General features: G+C 35.6%; 1 protein-coding gene across 3 annotated transcripts in view; it reads right to left on the reverse strand.

Moving 5' to 3' along the window:
• Positions 1 to 13,359, reverse strand: part of LOC106876669 (serine/threonine-protein phosphatase 2A 56 kDa regulatory subunit alpha isoform) — a 346,085-nt gene that overhangs the window by 78,340 nt on the left and 254,386 nt on the right. For 2 of the 3 annotated variants that reach the window (XM_052966626.1, XM_052966625.1), the window contains exons 10-12: positions 12,232 to 12,351; positions 10,094 to 10,323; positions 678 to 2,294 (exon numbers count right to left, since the gene is read on the reverse strand). In XM_052966626.1, the coding sequence (XP_052822586.1) occupies positions 2,195 to 2,294; positions 10,094 to 10,323; positions 12,232 to 12,351 (450 nt within the window). In that variant the 3' untranslated portion in view covers positions 678 to 2,194. Of the gene's footprint in view, positions 1 to 677; positions 2,295 to 10,089; positions 10,324 to 12,231; positions 12,352 to 13,359 lie in introns of those variants that run through there. The other variant, XM_052966627.1, reaches the window with a different exon arrangement.

The following is a 13,359-nucleotide window of genomic DNA, read 5'->3' on the forward strand; positions in this document are numbered from 1 at the left end:
ATATATATAAGAAACAATAACAAAAAAATCTCACTAACATAACAATAACTTAGCAAAGTCATCTGTGCAATGCAAAGTGTTAATAATTAATATAACGCTGCTTTCAGCCTCACATTGACCAAGTCACTAGATTAATAGGCTACATACACCTGCAAAGTTGGGTAAGCCTTGTAAAGAATATGGCAGCATATTGCAATATGAAGTAGCATCTGCATAAAAAAAGGACCAAAAAAAAACGTAAAACAAAAAAAAAAAAATCCCAGCCGAACACCCCTCCCTATAAAAGTATTTTATAATTGTTGGTGATATTTAGAAAATACACTGTTTTATAAAATAATGATTTCTTTTGACCAAGCACAAAGTCCAGTATATTAGAGGGAGGGTGCATAGACAAGTGAATCAAATCCAATGTGTCACTGGTACTTATTTTAATGAACTGCGGAAGGATTTAAGACCTCAGAGATATTAAACTCTCTTTGATAGAAACATCAAAGTTCATTAAATGTCAAAACTGAGTTATTGATAACATTTATAACTGTTTGGACTATTAACATTATCTTTCAATGTTTACATCTACACTACACTTTGATTCATTTGATCTCTGATCAAATACGCAATATAGGTGTAAATATTGAAAAATAGTTTTGTTTCCAAAGATGAAAAAGTGTAAATCTTACCAAACATGCAGTCGAGTTACTGCTACGTCCATTTAAGAAGAGAAGTGGAAGAAAAGAGATATTGATTCCTGAGACACAAAGCCACTAGTCATTTACTGAAAATGAGATTGTGTGATGTCCATGCCTTTCTCAACAGTGAACAATAGGGGGCATAAATGAAGAAGGCCCTCAGCCATCAATTGAAACTGGGTTACTAATCTGAATCATCAGGAGCTTATCTCTTGTTTGTCATTTACAAACAAAAAAAAAAAAAAGAAAGAAAGAAAAAATACTACTGTTTATGTTGTTGCTTAAAATTTCCAACATAACTAAATGCACATGTTAAAAGTCAACTAAATATGTACCAGTCAAGTACTATTTAGTATGTGTGAGCAGGTGTGACAATGTACATGTGCCAATGATTTAATTAGCATGTAAAAAAAAAATGTAATTATATTAAACTATATATTAAATTGCCAACAACTAACAAAAGTTACAAAAATCAAGGATTTTACCAATAAGGCAAAATATAGAGTGAAAGTCTAATTTATATAAAGAAAAAAAAAAGGAGAAGTGAGACACAGTACTGGGGATGACTTCTTTTTAGATTCTATCAATTGGAGATTAAAAAAAAAATTTAATTCATATTTTAATATGAAATACTTTGAATAATAAACACTGAAATATAATGAGCCATGTCTTTTTATCTTAATCTGTTATATAAAATGCTGTAAACAAAAAAAAATTAAATACTATGAGAGAAATACAGGCAGACAGACAGACACAGAGAGAAAGAGAGAGACACACACACACAGGAAAAGCAGTTTAAATACATATTTTATTCAGATTAAAATCTTTTTCCAGACTGGATAAAGGTTGCCAATCAAACTAAAGAGAAGGAGAAGTTATAGTAGAAAGAGAAAGAAGAGAGATAGAGATAGAAAGAGAGAGAGAGAGAGAGAAGAAAAAATTCTCAAAAAAAGTTTTCAAATATTTATGCAAATAATTTTTTTTTCTTTCTTTCCCCAATCAACAGTTTTTGATTGCTATTTCGTGTGTTCATGTATGCAAGCATGTGTGTTTATATAGTTATATATATATATATATGTGTGTGTTTGTATGTGTTTTACTGTCTTGTTTGTAATTACTATGCAACGTAGAGAGGAGCAGATGACGGAGAGAGATAGAGAGAGAGGCCATTGACAGGAATAAGATGACTGTCAGTTCTAGGAGCATTCAGCTCAGGCCTTACAAGACACCCAAGAAATAAATTACAGCGGCTGTGCCCAAGACATAGATCTCCACAGGCTATGTACAAGAAGCTGTACAATTTTGGCACTACAGTCCTCTAGTGTTTTCCTTTAATTTTATTCCTTTATATTTTTTAAATTTTAAGTTTTTCTCTTTTTTTTAAATTTTAGTTATCATTATTATTTTTATTTTTTCACACAGTTTTAACAGTGGTCTCCTCCCCCAATCCCTCCCCAAAACACAAGAAACTTAAACCACATTGTTGCTAAGGTCCAGTGATCAAGCTGTTAAGATGGAGTCTTGTTGATGAATCTAGTCTTGTTGTTAACTTCAAGCTTTTCAAGTTCTCTCCACAGTTCTTCTCTGTCCTTCTCTCTTTTTTTCTCCCTTCACGTTGAGAATTTCCAAAAAAAGAGAATAAAAACAAAACAAAAAAAATTATAAAAACAAAAATAAACAAAACAATTTCATTTGAAAGACATACAAAAGTTGATATTTTACACATTACACGCATATTTCCAACTGTTCAGAGGGTTCCCTACAAGTAGTTGATAGCTTCCATTCTCCAGATGACTGATTTGCCACTGGAGGAGGAGAATGTTCCAGAAGCACATAGAGCAAGAACAAACAGCATAAGTTTGGGGAGCTTTTACTTGTGCTTGCAACAAAGGGATTTTCTCACCAAGTAAGGAGTAGATTGTTTGACACTCGTGAATAAAGTGCAACGTTGCATGTTAGAGAAACATAGGCACTGAATTTGGAAAGAAATGAAGTGAGCATGCTACATTGGGTGTGTAATGTTAGAATACATGGATGAGCTAAGTATAAGAGGAACCAATAGTAGTGTGCCAGAGAAGACTGAACTGATACAGACATGTGATGTGGATAGATGATAGACAGGTAAAGAAGTACCATCTGTGAGTGAATGAAGGTCAAGGAAGATATGAGATGTGTGGAAGGCTGAGTTTTATAAAGGAAATAATAAAAGTCTGCAACAAGTGATGAGACTATGTTCATAAAGACCTAACCAGCTTATGCAGGCATAACAAAAAAAAAAAAAAGAAGAAAGATGAGCATAGTGTCTGTGTATCCATGTTAACAAACTGGAAAAATAAGTACGTAACATTGGAAAGTGAAAAGGTGGATAAACAATTCATTTTAATAGAATTTTTGTTGCTTCTCTGGTACCAAAGGGAAAGATCAGTATTTTCTCAACCAGAATTTGAAATATGAATGGTACTTCACAATTAAAGCTGACAAAAGTAACATATTACCCCCCCCCCACACACATTTTTGGAGCAAAATATGTATACCTAGTTGTTATTCTGAATTTTCTGTTACTGTTATGTTCCTCACAGAAATCCCTTTGAGGCATGTTATAGTAACAGAAACTTAGGACATAGAGAGCCAACTACCTTGAATATATGAATTAACATGACTGCATGAATTTAGAGAAAGAATTTAAATACTGGTTTGTAGGTGAAATCTGATATACTGGGTCCACCTACAAAGAAGCCTGACAGCTAAGATGATATTCGAAAAACATCCAGCATGGAATATTCACTATACACACAAAGCGCCAATCTCCAAGTGTGTGTTCTTTTACTTGTTTGTCCTTTGACTGTGGTCATGCTGAAGCACCGCCTTTAGTCGAGCAGGACTTATTCTTTGTAAGCCTAGTTTTGATTCTATTGGTCTCTTTAGCCGAACTGCTAAGTTACAGGGATGTAAACACACCAACATCGGTGTCAAGTGATGATGGGGACACACAGATACATAAATATCCGTCAAATGTAAATACATATATACTATGATTGACCGTTGACTGAACACTATTCAATTTTTTTTCTCCGTGTTTTTCTCCTTGTCTCCGTATTCTTTCTGTTGAAGAGCGTAGCTCGAAACGTCAAAGACTTTCCGTATTCCCGAGCGTCATACTAATACATCCTTTTGTTATTTACACCACCTGTCCTCGTCTGTTGTTGTTTTTTCGTACATTCTCCCATATATATATATATATATATATATATACGATGGGCTTCTTTCAGTTTCTCACTACCAAATCCACTCACAAGGCTTTTGGTCGGCCCGAGGCTATAGTAGAAGACACTTGCCCAAGGTACCACACAATGAGTTTGAGCCCGGAATCATGTGGTTGGGAAGCAAGCTTCTTACCACTCCTGCTCCTGTATACATATGTTTTGTAAATCTATGGAAACAGCCTTTGATGATGATGTTACTATTACAAAGAAATTTTCTAAAAGCTATTTTGTATACCTAAGAATCTTTACTAAGGATAATTCAGACTCCACTAAACTTTAACATATCTTTATGATTTGTATTGAGTACCTTTTACCGCTTCTTTGTTTCTGTGTTAATTTAGACTTCAGTCTTATAGCTGGTGGCAGTTAGCTGTGTCATCACAGCATCAGCAATCAAAAATGTTCAAATACGAGGTTTCATCATAATACTACAGGCTGCATCCAATGATTAATTATGTATTGATAAATTCCAGTTATTTATCTTTTTATAAATATAACACTACCCTACCACAATTTCCTTTCTTTGTATTACTAATCAATACAAAATACTATTTCCAACAGTCATTTGGATACATTGGCTTAATTCACTCTATTCGTATCCTGGCAGAATGTATGGTCAAACAGATTGTATAACCAGAGAATTAATTACGGATTACTGTCATGCCTCCACCACTCATGGCTACTCTAGAGGATAATGCATAAATGTTAAATTATTCTATCTAGAAGTTAAATTTGTTTAAACTAATGATAATGAATCATTAAGTATTCTTTCATTATCATTATTTAATGTCCATCTTCCATTCTGGCATGGGTTGAATGGTTCGACAAGATCTAACAAGTAGGTAGACTGCATTGAGTTCCTATGTCTGTTTTGTCATGGTTTCTATTGTTGGATACCTAACCTAACGCCAACCATTTTACAGAGAGTACTGGGTGCTCATTTTGTGACACTGGTACTAATGAGAACACCAAATAACACACAATACAAAGAAAAACCCTTTGACTGAGAGAAGTTATAGTACCAAGGGAGGTAGCTTTTAGGCTAGGTGTTGAAAAGCTCAAGAATGATACAGGGACAAGTGCAGGTGACTTGCTATATGGAAAATACAATGGGTACCTTGCCTTACATTATATAAGGGCGGATGGGAGTAGCTAGAAAGAAGACAACGATGGTGGTGACAAAGTGTCAGAACATACTCTCAAGACACAAGCTGAATATAAAGGAATATGGGCAAATAATCAAGGAGGATGGGTGGAGTGAAAGGAGAATGACAAATGGGTGTAGTAAAGGTGTGATCAATGGTAAATACAGGAGGGGCTGGGTTGGGTGGAGGTCAAAGTATAAAGATCGGCTCAGAAAAAGTGATAAGTGGCAGTACAGGATGGGAGGAAAGCAGTAGTATAACATATCTGTAAGTAGATCAGAAAATATGGAAATGGAGGGAAAGAGAGATGAATGTTAGAGGTGACTATAGTGAGAGACAAAGGTTGGTAGGGTGAGGAACATCAATGGCAGATTTGCCAGAGCGATGAGAGTGATAACAGAAAACAGTGGAAATTAACAATAAGATAATAGCAATCCAACGATGCATCTCAGGGAGTGATTGGTAGAAATGGGAAAAGATGATGGATGGATTTTAAAAGGAAGTGATTCTAGGGAGAGGGGAGGTAACTAGTAGCACAAAGGAGAATGAGCTGTGTGCATATTCTGCTCCCATATGATTAACAGCAGGTGAATAGAGCTGAATGATAGGAAGGTGAGAAATGGGGAAGGCTTGATAAAGACAGATTGGGTGTTGGGGCCCAGGCCTAATGAGTGCATATACATAAACATTGTATTTAGGATCTCGTTTTTGTCAAGACAGATGGGGCTTTTCAAGTGTAACAAATCACCTGCCATCATCTTTATGAGGCTCAGGGTCCAGAGATCCATCATCACTATTTTGTTCCATATCTTCCTGAATTTCCTTCTTCTACAAGTTCTATCACATATAATGATTGGCCCTCCTTTATACTGTCATCTTCCACATGCATCAAAAAGCCATACCAGCATTGTCTTCTCTCTTGCATACAGCTGATTTCTCTTACACCAAATATTTTTCTCAACACTTTTGCATTTCGCTATACAAGGAATTGACAATGCATATCCAGCAAAGTAGCTTCATTTCCAGTCTTTATAAGTCCTCTCCATTCATGGCTCACATTACATCATCATGCAGCATTGTGGTTTGAACACAAGAATTATACCACCTGCCTTTCATTCTGAGAGAAAATAACTTTTGTTCCCGGTTTTCTCAACTTTCTCCACCCTGTTCTTATTCTAGCAACTATACTTTCAGAACAGTCTCCTCTACTGCTAAAAATCCTTTTAGCATGTATAAACTAGCATTAAGAATATGTAAACCAATTAGCATCAGATAGGGGTAATATTATCTTATTAAAGATTGAGCTGTTAGCTAGTAAACTGTCCCTTTATATTTTTTATTTTAAAAATATTTTCAAATACATTTCATAAATGTAAACAAAGCATAGTGATTTTAGAGTTTCTTTAAAACGCATTTGACCATTAGACATACAATACTTTCCTAGAATATATTTCCTTCGTGGATAATAAAAATTCTAAATATAGTGAATCTAATGGATTGTTATATTGATTTTGTTTTAATAATAGCAGTGTCTTGTTTGTGTTCTATGTTCTTTAGTTTTTTCCAAATATTACCTGTATAAATATGATGAATGCTGATTTGAATATTTTCACCCCTGATGACTGTGATAAAACAAAGGAAACAGTTCATCTATTTATGAGGTTGAAATCTAAATATACATCATCATTATCAGCATCTTTTATTGTCCATCTTCCCTATTGGCATGGGTTGGATTGTTTGACAGGATCCAATGTTTCTGAGAACTACCCCAGGTTCTAATGTCTGCTTTGGCATAATTTCAATGGATCGATGCCCTTCCTAATGCTAATCGTTTTACAGAGAGTAGTGGGTGTTTTTTTTTTAAGCACTAGTGAGGTTGCCATGCAACCTGCAAGACTAAGATCTCCTTCAAATGAGTGGGGCTATAGTAGAGGAGGTGGCTTTATGCTAGGAGATGGGATGTTTAAGTATGAAAGGAAGGACTGGAACTGAACAGGTTTCTTACTGTAAAGGAATTACATGGCTACTCACATTATAGAAGAGAGATGGAACTGGAAAGAGAGATAAAACGATGGTGATGGATGGATCTTGAAGGTAAAAGAAGGTTAATTACAGGTGAGTGGGGACAGAAAAAAAGCAAGTGAAAGTGGATAGAGGTTACAAGAATAAGGGATAGTTATAAATGGGAAATGGGTGAGGGGACAAATAGAAAGAAAGCTTGAGAGGTTGTTGATGATAAATAGACAAAAGGAAGATCAGGAAGAGTAGGTGTTGACTGTAGCGATTGAGAAGGGCTGAAGCATGGAAGTAGTGAATGGTGATACAGGAGATAGAAGAGAAGGTAATGGAGAGTAGTACATGACTGACAACTCATAAGAGGGTGAGGAGTTTCAGAGTAGTAATAATAAGAAGAGAAAGGCTGAGAGAGAGGGAGATGACAATAGGCAGGTAGATTGCATGAGAGTGAAAGGAAAGGCAGATATAATACTGGGAAAGATTGAGAGGTGTATGGTGGTTTAGGAGAGCAAATTTGGCAGCACAGAAGGGTATGAATGGAGAGGGACAATATTATTAAGTGTAGTGGTTCCAGGAAGTGAAAAAGATAACTAGTATCTCAGAAAAAAGGCGGCGAGCTGGCAGAAACGTTAGCACGCCGGGCGAAATGCTTATCAGTATTTCATCTGCTGTTACGTTCTGAGTTCAAATTCCGCCGAGGTCGACTTTGCCTTTCATCCTTTCGGGGTCGATTAAATAAGTACCAGTTATGTACTGGGGTTGATGTAATCGACCTACCCTCTTTGTCTGTCCTTGTTTGTCCCCTCTATGTTTAGCCCCCTGTGGGCAGTAAAGAAATAGGTATCTCAGAAAAAAGATGAGGAAATATATATGAAGTCCTGCTCATATGACAAAATACTGCAGTTGCAAAAATAATGGAGGAGACAACAATAGAGATGATGGGTGGTGGAAACTGAGGAGGAAATTGGACAAGCAATGTAGTTAGTGTGTGTACATGTGCAATGGGATAGGAGTGCGAATATACTAAGTATGAACAAGGGTTGAGATGGGAGTAGTGTCAATGATAAATTGGATGGAAAATAAGAGCAGATGATGACAAGAGATTGGGAAGGATGTGGGGTGAATGTAATGAATGGTGGGGGTGTAATAAATGATACACATAAGTTAAGGAGTCTGTGATAATTGGCAGTACAGGAGGATGAAGAGTAGCAGGACAGAGAGAGGTTACAAAAGTGTGAGTGGAAAGATATGGTTCTTGGGAGACAGGGCAAGATGTAGTGACATATCATATTTAATATATACACACAATTCATAGGCCAGTTACTGCAGTATTTGTTCTGTGATAAACTCTCTTATGGACGTGTTGTGCTAAAAACGTAATAAATATTAGAGGGAGATGGAAGTTTGTTCCAGCAGTCTGGTCTCAGAATCTGACATATTTAACTAATGCTAGCATGGAAAGTGAAAGCGAAACTAATAATATATCCATCTTTTAGTTGCTTCAGTCATCAAGCTGTGGCCATGCTGGGGCACTGCCTTGAAGAATCTTAGTTGAACAAATCAACTCTAGCACTTCCTTTTCCAAGCAAGGTAATATTTTCCCATAACCAGACATTTTTTTCATGGAAATGTGGAAACAAACTCACCTGTGTGATGATGCTTCATATTATAACCTTCATAGAAAATACTTGCTCAACTTCACAACAGTTGGAGAATAATTACTCTTGGACTTTTTTATTTTAGAATTACATACAAAGAAACTATTTTTGCTTAATTGTTTGTTTGTTTATAATCAGACAGACAGAGAAGCAAACTATGTGGATTAACACCGGGCTATAAAAAAAAAAAAAAGACACTTGGATCCTGGTCAGCTCCAGTCAAACCATGACAGTATGGAAATTGGATCTTAAACAATTTATTTTAGTTTTATTTAATTTTCTCGTTTCAGATTTACTCTTGACGTTTCTGTATTTAATTTGAAATTTTGATCCCAGTCTTTGCCTGTTTCAGTTATCAAAAGTAAACCAGTATTCCCTACTTATTTAAAAATAATTTTGAAATAACACACAGAGGCATGAGAATCTGAGTTCTATCCAACTACACAGTATTCTGGGCAACTGTCTTCTGTCATAACTCATTTGCTAGATGGAAATTGTGCAGTAGCTCATCGTGTGTGTGAAAATGGAGTTATTTCAAAATGTACTCCTCCGGTCTTTGTCTTACAGGATTCACCAAAACCACAGCAGGACAGTGCAGATAGGTCACCACCACCAACATCATGGCAGAGATGCTGTATCTATACCTCTCTAAGTGGTTTTGCAGCACCTATGTTTACCCTTCTGAGTAGTTCAATGTCTCTGCACACTATTGTTAGATAGTTATTGATCTACACTGGGTCAATGTGTTCTTTAAACAGGTCTTGTTTCTATCATGCAGGGTCGCTAGCAAGTCTCTTCATCAGGTTAGCTTGATGGAGGTGCTGGCTTAGCCATTTCTAACCTAACCATGTAAGAGGTTGTACTGGACAGAATGTTGCCAGTGGCCTGAGGATAAAACAAGCTGTGACAGCTTTAAAGTGGTTCCGACAAACCAGATTTCCGGTAACCTACTGCAGGGAGAAGGTGCTAATTCTTCTGGGTCATAGTTAGGGAAGATAGTGATACTGGGAAATGCATATCTCCAAAGTCACTACAAAGTGTCAGTGTACAGGATCCTGGATCTTAAGAAGTCATTGTCATTGCAAGGGTCAGGGGCATCATGTACATCTGCAATGATGTGCCACTGCAACTTTTACAGTTTATTTCTCATAAGGGCACATAGTAGGTGAAGTATAAGTAGTAGCAGTCATAACTACCTGGTCATCCACATCGTTGCACCTATGGATACTTTAATTACTGTACTTATTAAATAATTACAGTAATTAAAATATCCACAATTGATAGAGAATACAGTCAGCAGAGAGAAAGAGAGAGAGAGAACTTACCTTTGTCTTTCTGACTTGTAATTAGCAGATAGTTCATCAAAGAGCTTGGTATTCATTTCCATAAATGTCTTAAGAACATTGTAGACCAGTGCAACTATAGTCTTATTCCAGTGATCCTTAGAGATATTGTAAAGAGATGAGAACATGATTGGCATTATCACAACGGCATTCTCCTCAATCAAACTCATGATATATTCATTGTTCCAGTAATATAGTGCTCTCTCAGCAACCTGCAAAGTAGAAAGAATTAATTTTTGTCAGTAGGTATCTAATGACAGCTTTTGTATTACTTCTTGCCTTTAGTGTGATAAACTGTACTGAAGAATAGAAAATAAAGCATATACACATGCAAGGATGGGGATAATTACATAAATTCTAACCATGGTTTCATGCAAGTATTCAAAAGCATACAAGTGAACCCCAGTGGATGTGATAAACCAATGATATATATCATGTCATTACTGGTTATTTAAACTCTAGTGACTCTTCTATTCCTAATGTATGTGTATGTAGGTAGGTGTGTGTGTGTGAGAGAGAGAGAGAGAGAGAGAGAGAGAGAGAATTCAAATGCTAAAAACAGTTGTATACTTGAAACAGTTAAGTTTTTATAAAAGCTGCTTCAAATGTTTTGGTCAAGTCAAACTTAAATAGATGCAATGTAGATAATAATCAACTATTTGACAGCACAATTAATGCCTGTCCTGCTTCCATCCTAAAGCAGCAAAGAATGCTGAAAATGTAAACAAAGGCAGTATGCTTATGATGAGTCGCATTGCTGCCAAATTTCTAATAACTTTCTGACATAAAGATGGATGAATTCTTTTTTCTTTTTGTTATCAGCGAGTATGCTCTTACATTACACATCATTCAGTCCACTAGTGGCCAAAACTTAACTGTATTAGGTATGAGAGGAGCGTATATCCTCATATAATTTATTTTTATTTGTGCCACTTGTTTATCACTGTTTTATAGTTTACATGGTTTTTCTATGTTAGTATGCACTAATTCAGTAAATTTGGATATTAGCACCATGTCTCCCATAACAGATAGTTCTACTGTTGTACAGTAAATCAGTCACGAATGTCATATCTTATATTTTATTTATTAGCTAGAATAATTGAGAGAGATAGAGTAACATGTTTTTCTTCTAAACCACAAACACTGTTAAGTAACAGGTCATAAACTCAAGTTAATAGTTGTTAAAGCAAAGATTTTCCACCAGATTATAACATCCCAGGATATGGCATCAAGCTGCTACAGGTGTCACAAGATTTTTTCAAGACATTCCCAAATAACATATGGAGGACAATTTCTGCCTTTACATAACAATTTCTAAGATAATCCTCAAAAGAGCTCAACTAAGGTTTTGTCTAGAACCACTGAGAAACTCTTTTGGGTGTTTTTGAAGATTTTGATTTTTTTTTTAAACATTTTAGTTATCTTCTTTGTAGTGTGCTGTTGCAATAAGAACTATAACTATAGTTTATGCAAACTTTCTTAAAATAGTTGCACAGTTAAGATGTTTAAACCATTGGAAACTAGTAGTTAGTAGAAGACAATTCTTTCTTAGTGCAATTTTGGAGAAAGATTGCACGAGATATTGAAAGCTAAAATTTTAGAAGAGTCAATACAGGACAAAATCAGTAAATTTAGCATAGAGCAAAAATATATTTTTAAAGTTGTATCAAATTTTCAATGAGTTACTGGAGAAGTTATAGATTCTATCATTATCATGATCATTGAAGAAATAACAAAAATAGTGCTTTAATGCCTTTTTGAATTACAAGATTGTTCAATTAGGATCTCTATCTTTCTCTCTGTATGTATATATATATATATGTGTGTGTGTGTGTACATACATACAAACAAACACACTTGTGTTTAGTGTAAACTGTCAGAAAAAAAAAGTACTCAACAGCATGGCAAAGATTAAAGATATTTTAATTTGGTCAAGTCAGTCTCTTGCTACTCTGAGATCACAGGAAAGTTGTGACAACTTGCCTGAAGAATCTGTGTACCTACAGTTGAAATTCAAAGTAGCAAGAGACTGACCCAACCAAAATAAAATACTATAGGTATATTCATATTTTAAAAAAAAAATCCTTCTTTCTACAGTACCAAAAAAAATGTTGCTTTACCTGGAAATGTGGACTGGATACACAACGGGCTATTTGCCTGAACAGTGGATCCATGATTCTTTGAAAATGTGGTGGTTCTATCACATCAAGTATTTCTTCAATTTCACCAAGAAACATTACCTGGAAGAAAGCATTTATCATGACACTTCATATTATACAATATCAATGAAGAGTGACTATTTCAAATCAATAAGAAGGTAATACCTACAACACTGGATCTCATTTTTTCTCATAGCCCATTTCTGCACCTAATCTATTTCTGTAGACCCTCCAAAATTGCTACTGGGGGTGGAGGACACGGTTTCACCATTTGCAATGTATAATCACAGCTATATCACAAAAACAAAGTGTTTGTAGTAGCTTATAAAATGATTATTTCTATGGAGATAAAATTGTGTATAAACAAACTAAATTCTGTTAAATTATGTACAACAGAAGCATAAATTATAGAGACTACCACAGAATTGGCTTTTATATGTACTTATTTTTTAAAAATTGTGAGAAATAAAATATTTCAAGATTAGAATTTTATTCAGTGAAAGACTTGTTTGTAGCTGATGAAAACTGGCAAGTTTTGCAATGTCTAGCTGCAGTTTTGTTATTGACAAAGACCACCACTCCTTACAATATGAAAACATTTGCAAACTTTTGATAAATTAGATTAAACAAAATAGCAAATGGAAAAACAATGTAACCACTTACTCACAGAGCAGTGGAAACTTCCAAGCAATTTCTCTAATTTGTCATAAATAATGTTTTTGTTTAGTTGGCACTCCGTCACTTACGACGTCGAGGGTTCCAGTTGATCTGATCAACGGAACAGCCTGCTCGTGAAATTAACGTGCAAGTGGATGAACACTCCACAGACACGTGTACCCTTAACATAGTTCTCGGGGATATTCAGCGTGACACAGTGTGACAAGGCTGACCCTTTGAATTACAAGTACAACAGAAACAGGAAGTAAGAGTGAGAGAAAGTTGTGGTGAAAGAGTACAGCAGGGTTCGCCACCATCCCCTGCCGGAGCCTCGTGGAGCTTTAGGTGTTTTCGCTCAATAAACACTCACAATGCCCGGTCAGGGAATCGAAACTGCGATCCTATGACCACGAGTCCGCTGCTCTAACCACT

The sequence above is a fragment of the Octopus bimaculoides genome, chromosome 3 (genome assembly GCF_001194135.2).
Source record: "Octopus bimaculoides isolate UCB-OBI-ISO-001 chromosome 3, ASM119413v2, whole genome shotgun sequence".
Classification (NCBI taxonomy): domain Eukaryota; kingdom Metazoa; phylum Mollusca; class Cephalopoda; order Octopoda; family Octopodidae; genus Octopus; species Octopus bimaculoides.